The 24,662-nt window shown below is 39.7% G+C and overlaps 3 protein-coding genes across 9 annotated transcripts; 1 reads left to right on the top strand and 2 right to left on the bottom strand.

Moving 5' to 3' along the window:
• On the top strand, positions 1-10,663 carry LOC122776089 (troponin T, fast skeletal muscle isoforms-like). Of its 7 annotated transcripts, XM_044036456.1 has the most exons (15): positions 1-82; positions 1,850-1,890; positions 2,132-2,145; positions 2,820-2,828; positions 3,311-3,463; positions 4,498-4,515; positions 5,249-5,267; positions 5,425-5,470; positions 5,566-5,682; positions 5,855-5,932; positions 6,307-6,420; positions 6,769-6,881; positions 7,568-7,658; positions 8,364-8,404; positions 10,293-10,663. In XM_044036456.1, exons 2-15 carry the CDS (start codon positions 1,871-1,873, stop codon positions 10,327-10,329), a joined length of 870 nt encoding a protein of 289 aa, XP_043892391.1. In that variant the 5' UTR covers positions 1-82; positions 1,850-1,870; the 3' UTR covers positions 10,330-10,663. The 7 variants fall into 7 exon arrangements, with proteins under 7 accessions (XP_043892391.1, XP_043892392.1, XP_043892393.1 ...); XM_044036457.1 differs by lacking the exon at positions 2,820-2,828; XM_044036458.1 differs by lacking the exon at positions 4,498-4,515.
• A 2,513-nt stretch (positions 10,664-13,176) lies between these two features.
• On the bottom strand, positions 13,177-16,601 carry myod1 (myogenic differentiation 1). The gene is made up of 3 exons (XM_044036455.1): positions 15,857-16,601; positions 15,015-15,096; positions 13,177-14,616 (listed from the first exon to the last, which is right to left on the bottom strand). Exons 1-3 carry the CDS (start codon positions 16,445-16,447, stop codon positions 14,396-14,398), a joined length of 894 nt encoding a protein of 297 aa, XP_043892390.1. The 5' UTR covers positions 16,448-16,601; the 3' UTR covers positions 13,177-14,395.
• A 2,035-nt stretch (positions 16,602-18,636) lies between these two features.
• Positions 18,637-24,595, bottom strand: zgc:172145 (Ferritin light chain, oocyte isoform-like). Its single transcript, XM_044036463.1, has 3 exons — positions 24,254-24,595; positions 22,420-22,566; positions 18,637-19,905 (listed from the first exon to the last, which is right to left on the bottom strand). Exons 1-3 carry the CDS (start codon positions 24,431-24,433, stop codon positions 19,615-19,617), a joined length of 618 nt encoding a protein of 205 aa, XP_043892398.1. The 5' UTR covers positions 24,434-24,595; the 3' UTR covers positions 18,637-19,614.
• Positions 24,596-24,662: the final 67 nt, after the last annotated feature.

Genomic DNA, 24,662 nt, shown 5'->3' with positions numbered 1-24,662 from the left:
GGACATAATCAGCGCGGTAAGTTTGCAGAACCTTACAGCCTGTCTCGGCCAGAGGGAGCTCAATTCTTTCGGCTTTTCTGAGGTAAGGAAAAGAGAAGCGAGTATGAGAGTGTGAGTGGTAGCAGTGCAATGTCCCCAAACATGTCCCCAAACTGAAGACAGCTGAGTCCACATGTTTTGAAATCACTGTCACGACTAAATGTTTTGTTGTGAAGGTCAGGGTGAGAGCGGAAGAATTGTCTTCAAGTACAACATTGGCACTGGCACAGTTAGGGGATTACAGTGGAATCTCAGACAGTCTGATGCTTTAGTGTTTGAGCTCAGTGGCAAATTGTGTTGGTGTGTGACTGCAGCCTGACAGGCTGATAAGCAGTGATTTTTTTTTACTGTCTCTAAACTGTGCTGACCAGTTGGGTGTGTTTTGGAGTTTGTAAACGGCTTAAACTCTGAACTCAGTTCAAGATGTTTAAGAAGTTTCAGCAGCAGCGGTTACCTTTAAGGGCTTTGTTGTTATTGTTGTGATAGTTTGATCTGAGTCCAGAGAGTCTAGCATACCTGAAGGATTTACAGATGGCTTAAGTCCTCTGAAGGAGCATTCCACTTCAGGACACAGAGGATGATACTAATGAGTTATGTAACGTGGGGACAGCAGTAATTATTGTAGTATTTTAACTTGCTTTGACATTGACATTGCTGTGTGGGTTTTATTTTGCTTGCTGGTTTTCTTGTTCAATATTGATGTGCAGGTGCAGATAATTATGTGTGGCTTAAAATGCACATTATCGCGAGGATAAACGCTAAAATATCTTGAACAGGAGCCAAGAACCTCAACTGGATGTAAACAGATCATTAAATGTGTGCTTTCCTACACTACCGTACGCACCTCTTGAGCTTTCAAGGAAGTTGGGCATTAGACTTTGAACATCATGGCTTCCCATCAGGGTCAGATATAATTCTTGGGTTAAGTGGCCTCGATCAGCAGGGAGCCTCTGTGAGAGCAAGATGCCAGATAAGGAAATGATGGTGGAATTATGGGTAGTGGTCCAGGGCAAGGAACCCAATCTTTAACGTCGGGTTTACTGAAACTAGATCTGTGAGCTGTGCAGCTGTCTGATGGAAATAGTTGTGATGTCAGGAAGCCTCCGTCGTGGCCTCACGCTAATAAGGCTAATGTGCAACTGATCCATAGTGTAATCCCTAATACATTCAATCGTGGATAAATTCAGAGGATGCGTGTTTGTCAGTACAGGACTTTCACAAGACTCTGCATCTGAATGTCAATACGCTCATACATTGGAAATGAATTTAGATGTGATATCATTTTTGAACACATTTGATGCTAAGTAAACCCAGAGTGATAGGAGTGGACAGGAGGTTGACCCTTTCCTTGACCTGCTCTTTTTTTCCCCTGCAACATTAATCATCTCTCAGCAGTATGAAAACAGACCATTGGCATAAATCTATGTTTGGCTCCCTTCTCATTTAACATCAGAGAAGCAGATTCAGGCCCGAGGCTCATGTTTCAGTCCACATTCTAACACTAATTATAGAGTGAAGATCATTGGGTCTGAGAACATTTTTTTGGGAGATTTTCAAAGACAATTAAAAAGATTTAAAAAACGAAGCGGATTGAGGGTGCAAACGATTTGATATGAGTCTGTGAATATTTATTTATTTTTCTTTTAGTCTTGTGGTAAAATATGGGCTAGCAAGCAGGTGGGGGATTGGTCAGGGTGGGGCAGCCTGAAGATATTTAAGACATCTGCAACTTAATCCTGAGCTATTAATACAAAAGGCCACTGAGTCGCTCCTTGTAAACTGACTTTAAGTTCCTCTCTTTTTCTTTCAGGTTGCAAAGTCCACTGTCACCATGTCTGACACAGAAGAAGTGTAAGTCAACTCGCATTTACATTTGAATAACTTTATAGAAGTGAGAAAACAAAAGTCATTCATTTAAGGTCCACTCTGGGTCTGTCAAGAGACTGTGAGTGTTGATCTCTGGGCAAAGCTTGTACGTAGACCTTGGTTTAAGATTATTTTGCCACACTAGTATTTCCACAGCCAAAATTATGTTTCAAGCTTACCTTTAATATTAAGGTTTGACTCTTTTCTTTGTCTTCTCTCTCTGCAGTGACCAGGTCGAGGGTAAGTAGCAACATTTCTCTCATTCGGAAAACAAGCAAACAAACAGACCAAAAAATATGAATGAATGAATGAATGAATAAATAAATCTTCCAAACGTAGGTCCAGGTGCAGTCTGGAGTTCCGTGCTAATTCTCAGTGTTATTCCATGAATGTTGCCTAACCGACTTTCCATCCCCTGTAGAGAGTCAATTTCACTGGACAAATTCATGTTTACAGGTTTGGCTTGACTCCTCCAGATTCAAGTTGAGCAATAACGTTCTCTCTTTTAGGCAAATCTGCACATGTATTTTTCCCGCGCCGTAGTGTAGTTGCAGGCACCAAAGTTGGACACAGGACAGTGTCAAATACGCTGTGTGGACTCTTAAGTCGAGATCTGTGAAATCGGAATGGCACACGATTTGCACACTGACCTGTTGGCAACGCGTGCTGCAGCTCTGCATGTCTGTCTGCAACTGTGCGGTCCCTCTGAGCTGAACACACTTTCAGATGAGGTTCAAAGCCAAAGTCACTTAGCGTCTGTGAGCGCTGATCAGCCCAGGGGCTCTGCGTTGTGTATGCGTAGCATGGATCCCCAGTGTACCCACATTTTGAATTGTATTTTGTCAAAAAATGGGTACAAATGGGATCTTTTGATCATGTCTTCTGCTCCTTTTCTTTCTCGGACGGACGTGAAGAATACGATGGTAAGACATAGCCTGTAGACTCTGGATGATAAGTCTGACATCACTGATACTAATTTGTCGCTTACTTCTGACGATGTGTGTTCTTTCCTCCACATCTATTTCTTAAAGCATGCTGATTAACACTAACTTGATTTAGAACAACTGAAAAGACACGGGTTAAAACCTTAAATCACATTGGGATAGAATGTGTATCTTCACACAGGGTTGCAGTGCAGGAATTTGCAGGAATCAATCCCTTTTAGAAGTCATCCATCATGATTGACCTTTTCCTTCCTGTAACTGCTCGCTGTCTCAGTTGCTATATCACCACCTGGTGGCAGTTCCTCAAAACTGCCCTCCCAGTCCCCATAAATGTCCTCATGTCTCACATCTCCTTTAGTCTACTCACTCTGACCACTTCCACCTCTTTCCTTTTTCTCCTGCTTCCATTAACCTTCTCACCGCCCTTCCTCTTCCCTGGTGACTCGCTGCATGTTGTGTAGCCGTAGAAGAGGAGGTAGTAGGGGAAGTAGAGGTGGCCCCTGAGGCGGCCCCTGAGCCAGAACCAGAGCCAGAACCAGAGGTAGAACCAGAACCAGAGCCAGAACCAGAGCCAGTACAAGAGCCAGAACCAGAGCCTGAGCCTGAGCCTGAAGGTATGTGGAATGGAGGGGGGAAAAGGGCTATTCTCTCATCCTTTTCCAGGCGACAGGTGCGCTCCACAGGCTATAGCCACCCACAGAGATCAGAGATCACCATATCTGCTAATGCTAATGCTTTCTTCTTTTCACCTCTGGAGGAAATCAAATACAGTTTGTTTATGCAGCACTCCGCAAACTGGGATGTGATTTCTATTGTAATAAAACATGTGCTAATCTGCTCCTCTTCAGAGCCTAATGACAACCATTTGAAGGCCAGTAATCTAATACTGCAGCTCATGTTGAGGGCGGATATAAAGATTCTAAGTGGCTTATTAGCTAATAATAGCTTAAAAAAGTAATAATAATCATGCCATTTATTTGCTTACCACCCTAATGAAAATTAGACATGCATTTTAACACGACATATTAACATGTGAACACCGGCATTTGTCTCGACTTGCTGTCTGGTGTCCATGCTGACAAATGTCCTGTAGTTTGTATCTTTCAGAATGAATGTAAATGTTTTATAGATCATTATATTTTTGAAGACTAAGAACATGAATTAACTGTGAAAACACAAGAATAATGTGAGCATTCTTGCAAAGATACAAACCTTATATAAACTCCTGAAGTCTGAGACTTACAAATACATGTAAACGTACAGTTTCGAAAGGTTCTAGAGGAGAAAGATTATCTGGCCAGAAAAGCAAAGAGAGTACTGTGCTTATTTTATTACTTTTGGCCCCTGATAAAAGTAACATATATAAAATATAAATTTATTTTATAAGACAAGAGAAAATCTGTTAAATTTGACCATGTAGGTGGGTAGATTTACTTGCCTTTTATGTTTTAAGTTCATTTGCTTGTGCCATCTGGAATATTGGAGACCTATTTGTGATTTAACCATCATCATTAAGTGCTTTTCATCTCTAAACTAGAGTAACTAGAGATGCTTGCTGTCATACTTATAGTACTGTAGTACTGCTCCCAGTCTGCCTGCTAATGCTGTTGTCTGTTCTGCTTTTGTTTTCAATGCTTTCTGCATGCAGAGGCTGTTGAAGATGAAGGTATGTTGATTTAAATATGAAGTCTGTTATTCTGGTTTTGGTAGGACCCACAATGTCGTGGTCAGATGACTGTAGTCAGGGAGCGTCAACATTTTCTTTCTAAAGATCCAGGACCACTGACCAATTGGCACAAGAAAAAAAAAAAAAGATCACACACATATAGTTAATACAAATGTATTAACCGATCTTTGGAAAACAGTGCAATTCCTAGTGGAGAAGAAGGGCGGATGAATATGATATGCTAACACATGCTTCACTGCACAGTGACCCCACCATTACACTCTTGCTATGCCACTCGTCATCTGCATGGCATGGAGTCGCCAGAATCTGGGCTTAAAACTAAAGAAGGAACTGTGGGGAAATGATTTGCTTGTGTAAAACACTTTTGGGGTCAAGCCAAAAAACAAAAATAAACAATGAGAGAACAGAAAAAGTGAAGGTAAATAAAAAAACATTTTGGGGCAAATGAAGGATGAACATGTTATCCTCATTTCACTATTCATAAAAGTTTGTTTTAAATATATTATATATATTTCCTTTTTTTTTAAATAATCAAAACGGATGCAAGGTTATGTTTTTTAACGTTTATATCTTGTCTAATCTGTCACATGCAGCCAAAAATCATAGTTTAATCCATGTAGTGCCTGAGAGAATTCTTTTTTTTTTTTAATAATCTGCTTGGTTTCTAACCCAATGACGTGTACTTGTCCCCTCTTCATCTTCTAACCCGCAGAGGAGAAGCCAAAGTTCAAGTAAGTCGCCTTCTCTTGTGATCCCACCTCGAAAAGATTTCTGTAGACATTTTCTTTTTTTTATCTTAAGACTTTTTCCTAATAATGATAACACAGAAAAGCATCATGTTAATCAGTGTCGTCCTGGAGCACTTAAGACCCAAATGTTCTCTTGTAGGCCCACCGCACCAAAAATCCCAGACGGTGATAAAGTGGACTTTGACGTAAGTTGACCCCGAGGTGACAAATCAGAGATCCTTGTTGATTTGTGGTGTTTCTCTGTGGAACTGAGCGTCGCTTTGTCTCCTCTGCTCTGCAGGACATCCAGAAGAAGCGTCAGAATAAGGATCTGATCGAGCTGCAGGGCTTGATTGATGCTCACTTTGAGTGCAGGAAGAAGGAGGAGGAGGAGCTGATTGCCCTCAAGGAGAGAATCGTGAGTCAGAGTTGATCATGTTAGACTGTGACACAGTTAAAATGGTACATGTTGTAAACTAAATGTTTCCACCTGGGAGCTGTTGTTTTTCCACTGAGTAATGGGGAAGTAAGTTGTGACAGAGCGACAGGCTTGTTTTTAACAGCGTATATATTTATTTTCTGTCTGGCAGGAGAAGCGTCGTGCTGAGAGGGCTGAGCAGCAGAGGGTGCGCGCTGAGAAGGACAAGGAGCGCCAGGCGAGACGTGAGGTTCGTGTTTTCATCACAGCGTTTGATGAAATCTCCTTACCCTCAGCCTAAGAATTGAGTATCTTTAAAATTATTATTTTTTTAAAAATATGATTTACTTTTCAAAAGTAAAATATCTTGTGTTTTACAAGGAAAAAAAAAATATTCTGGCTCATATTAATATGCAAAGTAGCTATATACTGCTATTTATGTGGGCATTCTTTAAATTAATTAAATAATTAAAATTTAAATTCTAAATTAAATATTAAAAGCTGTTTGTGTGTATTTTCATGATTTTAAGCTCTTATTGTGAGCATTTAAAGTTTCACTCAGGGATGGATCTGGCTCAGAGGTCCCCACTCTGATGTGTTTTCTTTTGTCTGTGTGTGTTCCAGGAGGAGAGGCGGATAAGGGAAGAGAGTGACGCTAAGAAGAAGGCAGATGAAGAGGCCAAGAAGAAGTCGGCTCTGTCCAGCATGGGCTCCAACTACAGCAGTCACCTTGCAAGAGTCAGTGCACACACATACACACACACACACACACACAGGTTTGCACATTCATCTTAGGATACTGCACTATCTATCCCTAAACTAGTTTAAGTTTTATCCTAACCCTATAGGATCTGTATTTACCTTTTAACATACAGCCTAAATGCTCTGTGTTCTAAGGGTTAACTAAACTGGTTCCTCAGAAATGAGGTTCTGCCTCTTAGGACCAGGTTTAGGTTTCCATGGTTGACTGCTGGTCTTGACAAGTTCAGTGTTTATGCCAGAAAAGTCCAGAGGTGTTTGTGTGCTGCAGCAGTAGCTGTGTTCTAAACAGCAGCTAACCTACATGCATGCATCTGTGTGGAACAGGCTGACCAGAAGAGAGGAGGAAAGAAAGAGACTGAGAGAGAGAAGAAGAAGAAGATCCTCGCCGCCAGGCGCAAACCACTCAACATCGACCATCTGAGCGAAGACAAGCTGAAGTACGAGTCCATGCTCCCACACCCACTCCATCGTCTCAGGGCCAACATTCAGGCCTACGCACATATCAGTGTTCACCTCAAATGACAGTATATTATATATTAAAATAGATACTTCTCATGTCATGTACTAAAGGTATTTCCTTTAGCTTTATACTTTTACTCCACATACATTCATCGATCAAGTTAAATTAGGGATTAGGATTTTTATTATAGTCAATGTTTTCAGCTCCTCATACATGAAAATGTGCTGCTTTTCACTCAATGAAAGGGTGACTCTTGGCAATCATGGTTTGCATTTCTCACTAATTTAGGATTCTAAGAATTGTGCCAGAAATTACACATTTACATCATCTCCAACTCAACCAACTACATACAATAGAGACATCAATGCATTGTATTTATAGTCAAACGGTCCCCTTTCCTCCGTTTTGTATTTGTTTATTAAAAGTACATTTTTGTAATTATGCTTTTACACATTCATTTGTAGTATCTTTTTTATATATAAATATATATATAGTACTTAAGAGTAGAAACAAAACATTAATTCCATCACTGGCCGAGTGGAAATGGACACTGAACGAACAAATAATGAAGTATTTTCACCGCTATATCTCGCACTGCTCTCGGTTGATTGGTTGTGTTGTGTTTCAGGTGAGTTTATTCTCACATGCTTGTACTTTGTGCAGGGATAAGATCAATGAACTGCATGAATGGATGACCCAGCTGGAGTCTGAGAAGTTTGACCACATGGAAAGACTGAAGAGGCAGAAGTACGAGGTAAGAGATCAGAAGGACTCTCAGTAAGGGTTACCTCGTTTATTGTTTGGTATCACTGAACCCCAGATGTTTCTATTTATTTTTTTATTTACACACCTCTATACTTCATGAAATTCATGACAATATACCAAGAAATCCTGTTTGATTTAGAACAACTTGGATAGAATTTGCCTTTTTTTTTAAAGTGTATTCATTTGTTTCTCATGCATTTCATTCCTATATCTGCGTATCAAATTCTCTACATTTTTAACTATAATATTAAAGCAGCAGCAGATTTCATTTTGAGTTTGAATTACATGCAACACTTGTGTCCTTCCATTAAGTCCTAACTTTGAATGTAAATCACACATTCAATGAGTTGAATACAGACCAAATGCAATGTGACAATTTATATGCGAAGGTCATGAAAGTAACGTCCTTATTCAATGTGCATAATGATTGACATGTTCATTTCTTCTCCTTTTCATCTGTTGCTTTGGGTTATTTGCATCATGTCTTTTTTTCCCCATGTTTTATTTCCTTGTAGTTATCTTAATGATATCAAATATGACTTTATAAGCAGGTGAACCACCAACAATTCTTCACGTTTATCAAACTGTAGCTGTGTGATTGTTGTCAGCTGTTGATGGCCCTGAGGTGACATCCAGCTCGTTGTCCTGTCACCTCCGGATTTGAACCCTTGATATGCTCTTTGGTTTCCTCCAGGTTACAACCCTGCGTAAGAGAGTGGAGGAGCTCAGTAAATTGTAAGTAGAGCTGAGCAGGGCGTCATGTCTGCCAGCTTCAGGCTCGCTGCATGTTAGCATGAAGGAAGGTCGGAGAACTAGAGCACTGCCTGTGGTCATGGTGGGGAGGAGATGACACACCATCACCCAAAAATAAGAAAAAGAAAAACTGAGGAGTTTGATCCAAGAGTGATTTCCGGCTACTAAATAACTTCTTTAGAAAAGAGTTGACTCTTTTAAAAAAGAACTATTAGTTTCTTTAATTAATCAAATGGAGTAGATCAGCTCTCAAGACAGGAACAAATAATTGCTCAATTTAAGCCCCAGTGAGTATTTATCACTCATTCATTTATTGGCATATACTTTCCACGTGGGGAAACTACTATGGGCATGTTAAGACACAGATGGTCAGAAATTCACACATGAATCTGGTGTTCCATTCCCATCGCCTTGACTTCCCATAATGCATCAGCCTTCAACTTTCAGCCCAAGGAGCCTGATCAGAAGAAGCCGTGTCGTTTTGCAGATGCTCATGTGTAGGAATCGCATTGACGTGTTGCAGAAGCAGTAAGTACTGTCTGGCTGCTGCGTTCGCTGACACCCAGTAATCTCCAAAAAAGATAATAATAACTACATTAAACCCCAATACAACACTAAAGTGAAATCTAACGTTACATTAACATTCACAGCAGTTTTTGGAAACAACGTAATTGCACAAAGATTACACAACGATGGGTTAATTTGATCCACGTTTAAGATAATTCGAATCGGAGGACAAGGTGAAGACTTTATCCCACGACAGTTCAACATTTGATTCATTCATGCAAGTTGTAAACGTGTCAAATCCTCCGTGACGTCAGCACTACTCAATTTTTTAGTCCAATTTTTACACCATAACAACTTGGAAGGCAGTGTTGCAGCAGAGGACCGGCCTCAGTCTCCATGACAGGTCATGACAAACTACACAACAGCTGCACTGTGATGTCAACGGCTAATATTGACTTATTTAGCTAGGAAATGCCAAACTGTAGATGCAAGGTCTTTGCACTGACTTGCAAGCCACTGTATCTCTCTCCTCCCTGTGTTTTTTATTTTCTTTGGATAACTTCTCTTAACAAGTTATTTCTCTAATGTTACAATTCAGTGGAATTGCGGCGGCGTGGGTGTGTGAGGAACGTTCTCCTCCCTGAGAAAACGATGGCACCCCCGCTCACGTAATCATAACAAGTGTGATTGTCGAGACACAATCTGTGCCTTAACTAGCATGACACAGCTGTCACCAACAGCCAAAGTCACGGTTGTGCACTTTGGCTGTTTGACTCGGTAATGATGAGTGTGCACATGCAGGTAAGTGCTGCATGAGTGTGTCACTGACGACGACTGATGTCACGTTGCCGGCTTGAGCTGTTTGAAGTGGTCCTGAAAATTTGCTGGGTTTTTTGTTTTGTTTATTTCCTTTTGTCTTAGTTTGGCTTATTTTTTTGTGATCTATACAGAAATGTCATTTTTAAACACAAGAGCTAAAAGACCTTGTAGCTACAGGGTTTTCTTTTGCATTTTTAATAGAAAGACTTCTTCATTGAGGGGCCTCTTCCTCAATCATTTGAACATTTACATTCAAATAGATTTAAAAAAACACTCCATAAAATTGGGTCCTTTAAAGTAATTTTTTTTAAAGCCTCAAACCGAGTTGTTAATCTCTAGTGGATGTGTTTATTTGAGTTTATCTTTGATATATTTGGATGAGGTATTAGGAGATGTTGGATGACAAGCTAACATCTTCACCTCTACTCTAATGTATGAACGTTTGCTGTTTGCTGAGGAAGTTTGAGGCACCAAAGCTTAGCAGAAGAACATTCTGGAAGATTCTGACATGTGTCCTCCCTGTCTTTGTTTTTTTGCATTACAGCAGCAAGAAGGGAGCTGCCGCCCGCCGCAGAAAGTAGACAGACTCGCTTCACTGCTGCTCAGAAACCAAACTGGGATCGTCTTGAACTCACGCATGATGAAGCAACGCACACTGTGGTGAAGGTCATGGCTCAGAAGAAGGAAGTAATGCTGCGGTTTACCCCGAGGTTACCAGCCCACGTCCTGATACATGCAACCAGGAGCCTTTAGCCGCTGTTCAATAAGAATAAAAAGTACCAAAACTGATTTGCCATCTCGCTTCCTCACCTTCGACTGTTTGGTTCTCATTATTTTTGTAAATAAAGTGTGACCCTTCAAGCCATGTCTGTAGATCTGTTGTTATTCAGAAATCAATAAAGTACAGTATTTTTAGTTGTGTAATTTTAAAGTCATTTGTTCAATACTGTTTTTTTTAAGTGCAGGGTTGAAATGAACTTGATGTCGTAACGAGGCACTGGAGACCCGGCATTTTCCTCATTGACTTATTCATCAAAACGAAGTCTCGGGAGTGTTGTAAAATTCAATAAGCATGTTGAAATTAGATTAGAAAAGACCATAGTTAAACAAAGGAAAAATTGGGAATTGGGTAAGCCTGAGTTACACAAGGGTCTCTGCAAAGCAATGCTTGTGTCCGAAAATCACGTTCATGAAAACAAGAAGTCACTTGTACATGGTGAACAAGATCCATTCATCCAGTTCTTGCGCAGAAAAGTACTTGTTTTAAAGAGTCATCGGAGGTCAAGTGTGAAGTGAAATTCAAAAAAATAATTTAAATTATATTTTCAATCATTTATTATCCATTTGCTGTGTTTTCATTACCTATTCTATTACATAAAAGAGTTCCCATGCCATGTTTGTTTACAAAAACTATTCATTTGGTTGTAATATGCAATTTAACCACTAGAGGCCACTAGACTCTACACACTGGCAATGGATCAAATAGTCCTCCAGAATATTAATGTGAACACCTGTCAGCATGAAAGTCTCAACAGTTTTTTGGCAAATATGTTTATTTCCCGTGTAAAAAAGTAGGTTTTAAAAATGAAGAATTATTCAGTGTCTTCTATTTTGATGCAGCAGCCAGATTTGGCTCATCTCTTTGTCTTTCTGCCTTTGTGTTATGGTCTGTTTTAACATCAGGGATAAAACCTCATGTGAACAAAATGCAGCATTCGATGAGGAGCTTTTCCACCATAACCCTTCAGATCATTCTCTTTATGTCCCCACAGAAAGAAAGCACAGGTGTAAATAATAAAACAGTTCAATTATACATGGCAAGAAAATGAAAGAGGAACAACATGATCACACTTGGGTAAGCAAATCGAGCGCACCTCCTCTAAGGTCAAAGGTAGATGCATTAGAGTGGCTAAAGCTACACAATGGACAGAGATAGCGATAGAGTTTTGTTTTAGGCTGGTAATGAGCTACATGCATTTAAACAGAATATTGAGAGGCAGGTTTCTTTACCGGCGCAGGTACGACAATAACAACACAACACCGCTCGATTTGCTTGCCCGAATATTCAAACTGGACACGGCTATTGTCCATGTTAGGACACCTGTGGCACCAGCAGAGGACGCTGTGTGTTACGTCATCACTAGCTGACGCCGGGATGAGTGACGCAGTATAACACAAAATGCCAGGACTGACTGTTGTTTTCTATAACTGTTCCTACAGGTAAGAGACTTGCGTATCATAAACACGAAGAAAAATATAAAAGTGGTATAATTGTGTCAAATCCTTAGTCTGGGAGTGTGGATTTGATTTTGACCATGAAGGTAGCAGTAGTGGTAGCATTGCTAGCATAATTAACAAGCACGAACAATGAAACTGTCATGCAAAACTAAGAGAGACGCGACGGTAAATGGTATTTAATCAAGAGATGATTATTTGAAGCTATTCCGCGATGTAGAACGTTTCAAAAGCGTTCTACATAAATAGATGCTAACTGTTTTGAAACCCGCGAATCCAGTCAATGGTTTCCGGGGTATTTTCAAAATAAGAGCAAAACAATGGACATGCCCATCTTCAACATTTTGGTTTGTTTTCATGTTGTTTTTTGTATTTTATTTGAGAATGGATATACTGTAGATTAAAAAGGATAATACTTACTATAAGGATAATACTGGCAAGAGCGCATTGTTGAATGATTTATTTGTTAAAGAATGATTGTGTCAGTATGTTAGACACAGGTAGAGGGAGACGTCACAGTAGATTGATGTAGAGTGATGTAGTATAACACTGATGCCAAGACCTAAAGTAATAAAATGTAATGTGCTACACACAGAACTAGCAACAGCGTCATTCCTTCGCTTAATTTTAAACTGCAAATATGAGTTCTTGGTCTGGACTGTTTGAGTAGAATTGACATAAATGAGAGAATACACAATCTCAGCTGACATTGGATCATGTAATGCAGAAATACCTGCATGTCTGCTGAATGGCCACATGAGGGAGCTGTTCTCTGAGACCAGACGTCAGCAATATGCTGAGGTTCTACGTTTTTGGGGGGGAGAATTGTTTGATTTTGTATATAAGCTTCACATTACTAAATTTACTACGATGTAAGATACAAAATACAGATCTAATATATATATAACCCACAAATTAGATTTCAAAAGGTAATTTCAAAATGTAGGAAATTAATGAATATGAGGAAAACACGGTATTCCCTTATACAATAATATAAGGCATTTGTAAAGTTATATTATAGTGTTTTTATATGTAAACTATTGGAAAATATTAATGTAATCTTTTAATATAGTAAAATAATCCTGCCTGTAACACAAATATCCCAGTTCAATCATCCATTGGTCCAACTGGCGCATTACCATGAAATAAATAGTATTTACACTGAAAATAAAAAATTAAATCAGACATTTTTGTATAAATAAGCAGTTTCATTTATTTATCATTAGACTGTCACTCAGTTTTCAGGTGTATAAATATAAAGTTTAAACATTTTTCACAACAAACAAAAGCACATACTGACAAAAACATTAAATACATAATTAATACTTTTTGTTGGAAACAAATCAGCTCTTATTTACATAATATGTACAGAAACAGAAAAATGGTCCTCTGCTGCAGTGAATGAAACATGACAAATGAAAATTGATTCAGCTTGATTATTTTATCCCTGGTGGGTTAAAAACAAACAAACAAACACTGAAATAATCCCCACAAATCTAATATGTGGGATTTAAGTGTTTGATTTTTGCATATCTGGTAATTATCTTTTGTTTACTAAATCATAGAATTGTGTTTTGTTTTGGTTTTCCTGAGGGATCGAACAGCTGGGGCTTTTAAAACATCAGATGGACGAATGTGGAGGAATGTAAATGGATGGTTTTTGGCCTCCGTCCTTCTTCACATAAGCTACACACAGAAAGAGAAAAATCCATCTGAAACGACTCAGCTAAGCCTTAAAATACTTTATCATAACTTAACGCTAACATTTAAAAATAATAATAATAAGAAGAACAATACAGCAAGAACTGAAATGATTTGTAGTCATAAACCTATTCAAAGAAACGTTTGCAATAATAATAATTCCAGCATTCAAGTGGTTTGATCTACAATCTAGACCACTGACATTATCAGCAGGAAAAGGAATCTGAGGGTCAAATATGCTATGGAAGATTTTTCTTGCCAGGGAAATATTAAAGATAATAATATATAATATTATTATATAAAATGTCAATGGCTTTGTCTTTATATCTATTTTATATTTCTATTTGTTTTGGAAAAAAATCTGACTATTTGACTTAAATCAGCTTTGAACATTTACATTTGGCGCTATTAATTATGTTTTTCAATTATTTAATGCTATTGAATTTGGGCCAAATTATGGTTTATTCTTTCACGCATTTATATTTTTATTTATTCTCCTTTTGATTTTGTGAGAAAACTTCAACGCGGATTCTATTATGTTGGAAGTACAGAGAATAAAAACAGGTGTAGAATGATGGTAAGAAAACTCGTAACAAACATAACAGCTGATGCAAACAGGTTGTGAAGACTCAGTTCCGTGTGTGTGTGTTTGTCCATGTGTTTATGAGCGGACAGTGAGAGGGCATGTGAATTGTCCCAGGTGTGAGGGGTCTATAGGACTTGGTAGATCAGGTTGGGGTCCTGGCTGGTAGTTGGAGAGGGGACCAGGGCGGGTCCCTGTTGAGCTGCCTCAGCTGTTGGGTCAGTTGGTGGAGACCCAGGGGCGTCGGCAGCTGGCAGCAGGCTGCTGTTTTCAGTGGAGATCCGCTCCACAATGCTGGAGAGACAGTCCAGGCTGGAAACCACTGAGCTCCGCTCGCTCTTCTGACCACCTGCAAATGAGACAAATCCATGTTTTAATTATAAAGTATGATACTTGCAATGGAAAAAAGAACTGAAGACCTTATTAGTGTAATTATGAGAGAGCTATTGTTCATGTTTTCATCTACCATAAGCAAACTTACAATGGTTAAAAACATGGTTTTCTTTTTACCCCTCTGTAAGTTATTTTTCAACAAATTGACTTAATTTCAGAGTATAAGATATTGTAATGTTATATATTTTTTTTCAATTTAAAGACAAATAAACGTTTATACATTTTAAAATAGCCTTTTAATTAATTAAGAAAGAGTATCTTAGTATAGTTTCATTGATTTCACCAGCCTGACTCGCCAGACTTTTTTTAATCAGTGGCCTGTTATCTGGTTATAATTAATGTCAAGATTCTTACCGTTTGAAGTCTGGGAGAAATAAGCGCTGCTCTCATAACTTCCTCTCCTGGTTGACTGACAGGTCGGGCCGTTAAAATCCGTCTGAATAAAGGAAGAGAGACATGGATTAATATATTTTAAAACGACATTTCTACCTTTAACTTCTGTCTCAAAAATGTTCGCAGCCAACGTGTAGCAGGGTACAGCGAGACAAAATAAAATAATAAAAGCTAAGTGAATATAAGCATTTAATCATTTAAAAAAAAGAATAAAAATATCAAAATGTCTTCAGAGTAAAAAAACAAAACTCCTGAAATAATCAAGTTATTGCGCACTAACGAAAAGTAACTGTCATATAGAGCTGTAGCCACGCAGAAATGACATAAATGTTTTTTCATTTTCATCATTAGGACACGCGTGATTTTTTTTCACATTTCACACAGAGACGTCAGGGAGAATGGGCTGTATTTTTATTAGAGTGCTCTAACGAGTTCTATAGGTAGATTACGGTGAAGTTATGACATTTCCATTTTATTTAAACTCTAAAGGTGTCGCTTGTGACAAATTATGTGCGCGTGAGTCGCCTTAAACCGTGGTGCGTAAAAAGTTAGGAAAGGAAACGACATGTTTTACGCGTGGAAACTGCAGAAATGTTGAAAGTTGACATTGAAGTCGTGGGAAAACTAATTGCTTAAGGTACGTTTAAATGATCAAACACATTATGTATTAAATTACAAACCAACATCGATGCGTAAAGACGCGCTGGAGAACCGCATGAAGTGTTCGATCCCACCAAAGCGCCAAACCACACACTCCCGTCTCCCCCCTTGTTTGAACACCTGTCAGCCTGTCAGCAACTCACCATGCCGTCGGAGCAGTTGGAGCGGGGGCTGGAGGCGTCTGAGTCCCCGCTGTAGTGCTCAAGCACCGGGTAGAAGCTGTCGTCTTGACCGCCGCCGCGCAGCAGCGCCTGTAGGGACTCGATGTAGCTGATTGCGTTGCGCAGGATCTCCACCTTGGGCAGCCGCTGGTTCGGGTTGGCCGTCGTGCAGCGCTTCAGTGTCTCGAAGGCGTCGTTGACCTTGCCGAGCCGCCGGCGCTCCCGCATCGTGGCCGCCTTCCGCCGGTCCGCGTTGGTGGTCTTCCGCTTGCAGGCCTTGCAGGCCCAGAGGAGGCAGCGGCCCGCCTGGTGGTGTCCGCTGGGGGCGCGGACGTGCTCGTCGTCCTCCGCTTCGGCGTGGTGGTGGAGGTGCAGGAGGGATGACGGGGAGGAGGAGGAGGAGGACGGGGAGGATAAGGATGAAGAGGAGGAGTCGTCCGGCTTGAGGAGGCCCACATGGACCAGCCGCGGGTCCAGGTCCTCGAAGAAGTGCATGTCGCTGGTGTTGAAGCAGGGGTCATCATAGAAGTCATCAGCCGCAGGAAGAGGGAAAGAGATATCCGACAACTCCATGGTTCAGTCCTCAACGCACAGAATAAGAAGAAGAAGAAGAAGAAGAAGAGAAATCCAGTGAAGGACACAGGAGTCTTCAAGAATTACACAGTGGGACAGTTTCTGTGTGTGCGTTTATTTATTTTTTAGTGGACTGAGGACTCCTGTCACAAACTGTTCTGTCCACTCAACTGACCTGGACCACTTTATACCTGGGACATCCGCGGGGGGCGGGGTCAGGGCTCGAAGTCCACTGTGCTCTGACCAATCGCTGTATAGCAGGAGGGGTTTACAACTTCACGGTAATTAGTGTACAATTACACCTAACAGAGCAGTAACAGCGGCATGATATACTGCTGCACACAGTAGGGGAGCGAACTCACGAGGAACATGCACTGTTGGAATGGAGAGACATAACGTGCACATTAATACAACAATTATGTCTTCTTTTATTGCTTTGTGAGTCTTTAGTTGTTGTTTTTATTATTTAACATTTTTGACATTTCTTACAATTTTTTTTGTTGTTTTCAACCAATTTTCGTGTTTCTTTTTTAAAGGACAATTCAGTGTCTTTCAGTGTAGTGTGGTGGCCCTGAGGCAAACGGGTGATTGGATAAATTAATGTACTTTAGTGTATGTATGTCTTCCAGTATCAATATCAATATCAGTACTTAACCACAAAAATCCAAAAAGTGTATATATAAGGCAACCAGAGAGAAATAAAACTTGACTTGGCAAAACTGAGCATTAATGGGGGTGTTAAGTGTATAGATATATACACATACACTTAACACCCCCATTTAGTAATTATAAGCAGTCAGAAAATGTCCATTTTATATTTTATAGATATTCATCATAAGAACATATTTATATTTCCTGAATTTATTCCACCAAGATTATTGCAATGACTGATTAAAAAGTGGTCAGAAACATTGTGGATAGGATACATAATATTTTTTGAATTAAAAATGAGAAAATATGAATGTTTTCCCCATTCGCGATTATCGCAATAATAGAAATTCACCACATTTAATGTGCTTTTTATCACGATTAGCAATAATATTCTATATGGTGAGGCCTATATTATCCATATAGGCCTCATCGGCCTGGAGCAACTTATTCTAATTATAAGTGTTTAAAATTGACCAATACTAAAATTACTTTCATACATTGTACATTTTATACAAAATAATAAAAGCTATGAAGGAATAACAAAATAAAGAAGTAAAAGCATTACAAAAAATGCTTAAAATACATTTAAAATAAGTTTAAATCTACAAAGTGAAAAACAGCCACAAATTAGGCAGATTTTTTTTCTATAAAGGTGTGTTTTCTTTTGGGTTGACAGTTTGATCCATAACTTGGTCAAATACAGATTGTCTCCGGGCCTTAATGTTTTTCATTTCTGTGAGAGCAAAACTCGCTGAGACGCATCATATCACAGCCAAACTTAGCCGAATGTCCTGCTCAGATTTCACATCTTTACAGAGTCAAAGAGTGTTAATACTGCATGAAAGTGTGAACCCTGTAATCAACTTAAATGTCATTGAGTTTATTTATAGGCAGGAGTGTGTCTCTCTTTGTTTGTCCGCTTTCAATGGATATTCACCCTCCTCCTCCTCCTCTGACCTGCAGCTCTCTCCACAGCTGCCATCATTGCATCCACTAACATTTACATGCATGTATCAGGGATTTTCACGCAGCCAAGTACACAGATTAATGTTGTTGCTGGTGCAGCGGCGGTGATTTGCAGCTGGAGGGCGCTGCAAAGCAGATCCTGACACAGACCACTGACCAGCTGCAGCACAAACCCTGGACTGGTGTTTGACCAGCGTAGAGCCTGGACACAACTCATCAACCTGTGCCAGTCATGAGTGACAGATGGTCAGACAAAGTATTCAAACCCTTCACTTGTGGGATTATCACTATCTCCAAAATGATTGACAGGTCTTTCAAGTGCTCATGCAGGCGCTAACCCCCGAGCTGTTACTGTTTTATCCTGCTAATGAAGATTTTTCTTATAGAAGGGCAAAATGTCAAAAGAAGATTTTGAGAATTATAATACTTTTTATATTGCAATTTTCTTTCTTTGGATTTGGAGGTGAAGGTGAGGCGGAACTGACCTTTATACAGGTATTTACAAATGACTGAATAAACATTTTGAATTAAAAAGTAAAAGCAAGAAAATGAAGAAAAGATCCAAAGACAGATGACAGTAGTTGGGAATCTTTATTTTCATACACAAGAGTATGAATAAAAATAATACAAATTATTGCAATCAACTTTACTTTCAAAGTGCAGAAAAAACTTGGAAAATCACATATATTAGGATATCACAAACAGAAGTAGCAGAGCAGCTGCACCGTGTTAATACTTTGTATTGTTTGTGTTTATAACTTGCTTGCTTCATGTACATATAAAAAACACATTCAGGTTTTGTGTTTTGTTTTAATTCAGTCAAACAAAATGTCGGCACAGGCCTAGTTTTAAACCGCTGCCGTTCAAAAATACAAATCCAAGAATAATAAAGAAGCAAAGGCTTCTAACAACAAACAAACTTCATTCTTCAAATGCTTGGGTAGAAAATATCTTATGTTGTTGTAGTACAAAAAGCTTGGAGAAATTCACTTATAATGGCAGACAATTATACATCAAGAACAAGATGAAAAGGACACAACAAAATCAGTAACACTGATTCATGGAGCATATGAAAAAAGAAGTGACATTCTTTGCAGTTGTTGATAAAGGTGCTTTGATCTCTTTTGGTGGCACTGGACTCGTTTTCTCCAGCGTCTAGTTTTTGGTTTGTCTGCTTTGTTTTTTTAAATATAATAATAAAATTATATAAATATAATGACAAAGAGCAAATTAGGCAGCCTGCTAGAGAATTTTGTTTTCTCCCTGATACTTTGCGCTATAGCTCGATTAAACATTCATCTCTGTCTTGATCTATCTGGTCTGAGTGCTTTCTCTAGTTTGCTTATGGGAGAAAAAAGCTCATTTTTGAATAGGTAATACAAATCGTGGAATGTAGAGCTGATGGCTTTTACGAACAGTTTTCTCTTGGTTTCTTTGCACTAACTTGGTGGGACGCTATCTAGAACTTTGCTCTCTAACTAGCAAAGTTCTCAAAATGTCTGATTTCTTTATATTTCAGATTGGCGAAACGAGAAGCATAAACCACGGGTTCATTCGGTGAATTCTTCCTGCAGCTCATTCAAGATATACTCCCCAAACCCACCCTTCTCGTCCATGGTGCAGCCCACCTGACGTGCACTGGTAAGCAGGTCGCCCAGCAATTTGATGCGATCGACCCTTGGTGTAAGGAAGTGGCTCTTGACAACACTGGCGGTGTGGGGATCTTCATGCTTGCGGGCCAGCTGGCTCAAGTCAACCAACACAACAGCCTCCTCTTTCAGCTGGAGCTCCAGCAGCTCCAGAGCTGGTAACAGAGCGCAGATCGCCTCACAATTTGGCCGCTGAAAAAAACAAAGAAACATAAACGGTGTACAGCATTTCATATTTGCACTTGTTTGTACCAAACATGGAGCATCATCTGTCAGTGGTGTATGGACAAACAAGTACTGTTACAAGTCAAGAAAAATGGACGGTGTCTTCTGATTTCCTCCATGTAGTCAACCTAGAAGTAAAACTGTAGTGAATAGCCACCAGGGGGCGACTTCACTGGTTGCAAGAAGAAGTCAATTGAATGGAAGTCTATGGGAAAATGAGCCTCCTTCATACGCGATTTATAACACCAGGAAACATTTGGACTTAGTTGCAGGTCTTCTTCAATAGAACATTTTATAAATTGTGTTAACATTAAGATAAAGGTAAAATAAAAGTTGTACAGCACATACAAGTAGAAACCTGTGTGACTGACAGCTGGTATCATGCAACAGGAGCCCAGTTGCAGGTGACACCTCTGAAGATCCGGATGTCCACATAGCACCGGCTCACATATAATTTTGGAGGCTTAAAACGTCTTTGTCAAAAGATGAGTGCTGGCATTGTTTGGGTTCTTAATAAAACAGAAATTAGTACAAAGCAGACAGAGAGATATCAGAAGAAACAATGTATTAATCTGACCAAGGCAAAAGGAGGGCAAGCAACCCAGTCACCAGAATCACATGCTGCCATTTCTAGGGGCAGCTTGTGATTCATGGGTGAGGTGTACGCAGTGTGCACTACCTGGTTAGGGCTAGGAAAAGACATTCATGTACATAATTACAAATGCAACATTTCCCATGGTTTGCAGAAAAATAAAATATAATTGTTCTTTGGCACAGTCCTAAACCTTGTGCCATTGTTATCTTATTGGAATAGTTGATGGGGTGACATGATTTCCTTAAATTATATTTAATTTAAGTGAAAACAGGACACTTGAAACGAAGCTGTACAGGTCTCTGAGGTGTTGTAGAGCACTTCAGAGGCGGATAACGAGGTGTCCCAAAATGTTGCTGACTGGACCTGGGTCTCAGTCCTGAAACGATTTTACACGACTAATAAACCTGGGGTGGTGGTTAGAGGCCATGCTGCGACAGGCCAGTGCCACCATCAGTGCTTTTGGCCATCTGGAAATACTATCAACACCACCGTCTCTCTGCCGCAGCATTAATCTGGCCAATTTTCCGGAACTAGGAGGGGAATTGTACACCTTGACCTGCTTATAGCCAGAGCCAGGGGCAGGTCTCCAGGGGTTTAACCTCCCTCCCTCCCGTCTTCTATGGCTCCTCACCCGGCCCTATGCTGGACCAAATGAAGAGCTTCAAAATGAGATCGCTGCCATTTGGAAAAAAAAAAAGAAACGCATGGAAAGAGAGACACCTGCTCTGACAAAATGACAGATAGCACAGGAGGAAAGATAAATCCTCATGATGGGACATTTAGAGAGGAACATGAGGTGGATGGTGAAGTAAAACGAGAAGGCAGTTATAGACTGAAGCTTCTCTGTCTCTCAGATAATGTTCAAATCATAAATTAAGTCTCAAAATGGATCCACAAATCAGCTCTTCACACTAGATCATCTTAACGCCCCTCAGGAGACCAACCCCCGCCCTGCTGTAGTGTCTCTGAGCAACAGATGCTCTTGACCCTGACCTCTTACTAACCTCTCTGTGTTTCTAAGGAAAGACACGAGGACATTTACTCAAATACTGCACTTAAATACAATTTTGACACACTTGTACCTCTACTACATATGGACACGTGGAATCTCTGGTTACTTACTTACTTACTCAGATTGGACAAAACCATACAGTATAAAAAAAAAAACCCTACTAGATTAACTTCAGCTTCGAAGCTAAAATAATATGACATCCAGCGGATCGTTTTTAAGTGATTTTTGTATTCCCGTAGGAGCCCCTGCATTAAAAGCATTTGAAGCTCAGCTTAAACTGTTCTCTATGTGACAACACAGAATAGTCAGTGAGCTCGACACTGATTGGACAAATGCAGCAAAAATTTCACTCTCAGGGAAGCTCAGCTTCTCTGTGGGTCAATGGAGCAGTGGGCGGGCACGGGCACTGGGCTTCTACGTGACATAATTATTGCATTTCCTTGTTCTAGATGTTTGTTTATTTATGTAATTTATGTAAAAATGTGTATATATAAATAACTGGGCCTGAAATGAGCTTCCCCTGTTTCAAAGACCGTCACCGCTACCTACCTACCAGCAGCTCTTGTGTCCCTGCAAACTATTAACTCAGATCATAATATCTTAAACTCTCCTTGACAGAGCCAACTTTTCTTTCCATTTTAATTTCTAGAATTATAATATTTATCCACACTGCTTGACACGTTTGGTCTTGCATTGCAAAGTTTTACAAACAAACTGAATGACAAAGGACAACACAGTTTTTCTGATATGACTTTTTATACGATTATCTGACTTTATATCACACCTTATGCTAATAACACCGCATATTTCCTGTAAGCTTTTTCAATATTTGACCATATTACCGTGGAATAACTTCCTTCCTGACTGTTTTTACCTGGATGTCCTTGCCACAGTACTGCCCTCCCCTCTCAGCCAGGTAGTTAAGCATGTCCTCGATGTTGGCCTGCTGTTTCACAGCCTCCTTGTGGAAGAAAGACGCGACGCGAGGCAGAGCGATGTCTTCCCTCTCAAATGCGCTGGCCTGAAGGAGATAAGACAGGGAGGTGACATGCTGACATACATAGTCCTCATACTGTCCTTAAAACGCCTTTGTCATTTTAAAGACTCCTTCAGCTTTTACTTCTTTGGTGATATTTATTCTACCAAAGTATAGTATGCTCATAAAAAGAGCAAACCTGTTATAATGGTTTTCATTTTAAGATTAATTTGGGTTGTACCATTCCATTATTACATAATTATATGTTGCAATTGTGTATTTTATCTCTGCTCAGTATAGAGAAAAAGTGCGACATCCATTCTTTAGAAACCAGGGAGTCAACCAATGACAGATACATGACTGTTTGGCTGGTTTCCTTTTTTTTTTCTCCTCTAGATAAAATACACTAACTGGCCATTTGAACAGATACACTTGTTCAACTGCTTGTTAGCACAAATCAGCCAATCACATGGGGACAACTCAGTGCATTTAAGCACGTAAGAAGACAACCTGGTGAAGTTCATATAACAAATGAGGAAGAAAGTTGATTTAAATAACTTTCAGAAACTGCTGATCTACTGGGATTTTCACACACATATCCATCTCTGGGGTTTACAAAAAAGAGGAAATATCCAGTTGTCTTGGCTAAAATGCTTTGTTGAGTGGCAGACTTATTTGAGATGATTGAGAGGCAACAGTAACTGCTATTATTATTTATTAGGATGTGCCTTTCTGCATGGAGTTTGCATGTTCTCCCTGTGTGTGCATGGGTTTTCTCCGGTTTCCTTCCACAGTCCAAAAACATGCAGATTTAGGGATTAGGCAAATTGGACACTCTAATTTGACTTTAGGAGAGAGTGTGAGAGTGGATGGTTGTTTGTCTCTGTGGCCCTGTGATGGACTGGCAACCTGTCCAGGGTGTACCCCAACTTTTGCCCTATGTCAGCTGGGATTGGCACTAGTGCCCCTGCAACCCTCATGTGGAGGTTAAAGCAGCAGCAGTAGAAGATGAGTGAGTGAGGATGTATCTATTAAAGTGACCATTGTGTATAGCTATTGCGCACATGTTGTGTCTGCACTGCAATGTGCTTTTTATTAGGGCTGCAACTAACTATTATTTTCACAAGCGATTAATCTGATGGCAATTTTTTTCGATTAATGGCTTGGTCTGTAAAATGTCAGAAAATGTGGAAAAATGCTGAGTTTGTTTTTAAAAAACCTGGAAATGGTGAAATGTTTTATTTTGTCCACAAACCAAAATGATTCAGTTTTAATGATTTCTTAGTTACATGCATAATTACGTGCAAAGAAATCTGAAGAAGCTGAAAAATTAGAAAACTTGTTTTAATTATTGAATAAAAAACACTCAAACCAATTAGTCCATTATCAAAATTTTTATTTGATGTAATTTTTTTCCAGCCCTACTTTTTAACATATATATTTAAATTGCAATGTAGTATTATTTGAATGAACATAACACGTGATTTAAAAAAAAACACTTAAGAGAATAAAACGCGAAAAACTAATAACTAAAGATGAATCATGTTTTTAAAAAATAAAATGTTACAAACTTACATAAATAATGAATACATTGATTATTTAACTAATCAGCCAGTGACGGTTATTATTTAAAACGACGACGTCACTGAAAAGGTGTGAAACTAAACTAATATCTACATTATGTTACTACAGTAGTTCATCTGTTATTTCTATCAACAACAGTGTGTCCTACCAGAGCCTGCAGTCTGTAAGCACCGTTCCACAGCAGGCTGCACACGCCGCACACAGCCTCCTCCACGGCGGGTGACAGGTTCTGTCTGGCGCGGCTGCTGCTGCCCGCGGAGCTCCGGTGTGATCCGCACACAGGCAGGCTGCTTTTCAGCCTCTTTCTCGCGGGCTCTGTCTCTGCCATGTCACCGGACGCACTGACCGCCGCTGTCTTCAGCTGACTGTGATAGGGAGGGAAGATGCTTATGAAGAAATAGAGGAAAACGTGTTTCTCTAGCGGACCTGCTGAAAATCAACAAGAGGATATATATATTTAGCAAGAGAGCGCATCACAAGCGCTTCCCGTTCAGCTGCTCAAGTTCATCCGGGGCGCCTGAGCTCAAAGCTGCATCCGCGAAAACAGCAAGTTACAA

The sequence above is a fragment of the Solea senegalensis genome, linkage group LG10, assembly GCF_019176455.1.
Source record: "Solea senegalensis isolate Sse05_10M linkage group LG10, IFAPA_SoseM_1, whole genome shotgun sequence".
NCBI classification, from domain to species: Eukaryota; Metazoa; Chordata; class Actinopteri; order Pleuronectiformes; family Soleidae; genus Solea; species Solea senegalensis.
The sequence above is the reverse complement of the archived record's forward strand: the minus strand, read 5'-3'. Positions and strand labels throughout refer to the sequence as shown.

Excerpts from the sequence above, each read along its gene's own strand:
- LOC122776089 (XM_044036456.1), top strand. The coding sequence starts at position 1,871 with ATGTCTGACACAGAAGAAGT. Across the intron at positions 5,471-5,565 it reads GTGATAAAGTGGACTTTGAC|GACATCCAGAAGAAGCGTCA; the intron begins GTAAGTTGACCC and ends TCTGCTCTGCAG. Across the intron at positions 7,659-8,363 it reads TGAAGAGGCAGAAGTACGAG|GTTACAACCCTGCGTAAGAG; the intron begins GTAAGAGATCAG and ends GGTTTCCTCCAG.
- myod1 (XM_044036455.1), bottom strand. The coding sequence starts at position 16,447 with ATGGAGTTGTCGGATATCTCTTTCCCTCTTCCTGCGGCTGATGACTTC. Across the intron at positions 15,097-15,856 it reads CCAACTGCTCCGACGGCATG|ACGGATTTTAACGGCCCGAC; the intron begins GTGAGTTGCTGA and ends TCCTTTATTCAG. Across the intron at positions 14,617-15,014 it reads TTTCTCCCAGACTTCAAACG|GTGGTCAGAAGAGCGAGCGG; the intron begins GTAAGAATCTTG and ends TCTCATTTGCAG.
- zgc:172145 (XM_044036463.1), bottom strand. The coding sequence starts at position 24,433 with ATGGCAGAGACAGAGCCCGCGAGAAAGAGGCTGAAAAGCAGCCTGCCT. Across the intron at positions 22,567-24,253 it reads CTTACAGACTGCAGGCTCTG|GCCAGCGCATTTGAGAGGGA; the intron begins GTAGGACACACT and ends TATCTCCTTCAG. Across the intron at positions 19,906-22,419 it reads ACTGTGGCAAGGACATCCAG|CGGCCAAATTGTGAGGCGAT; the intron begins GTAAAAACAGTC and ends TGTTTTTTTCAG.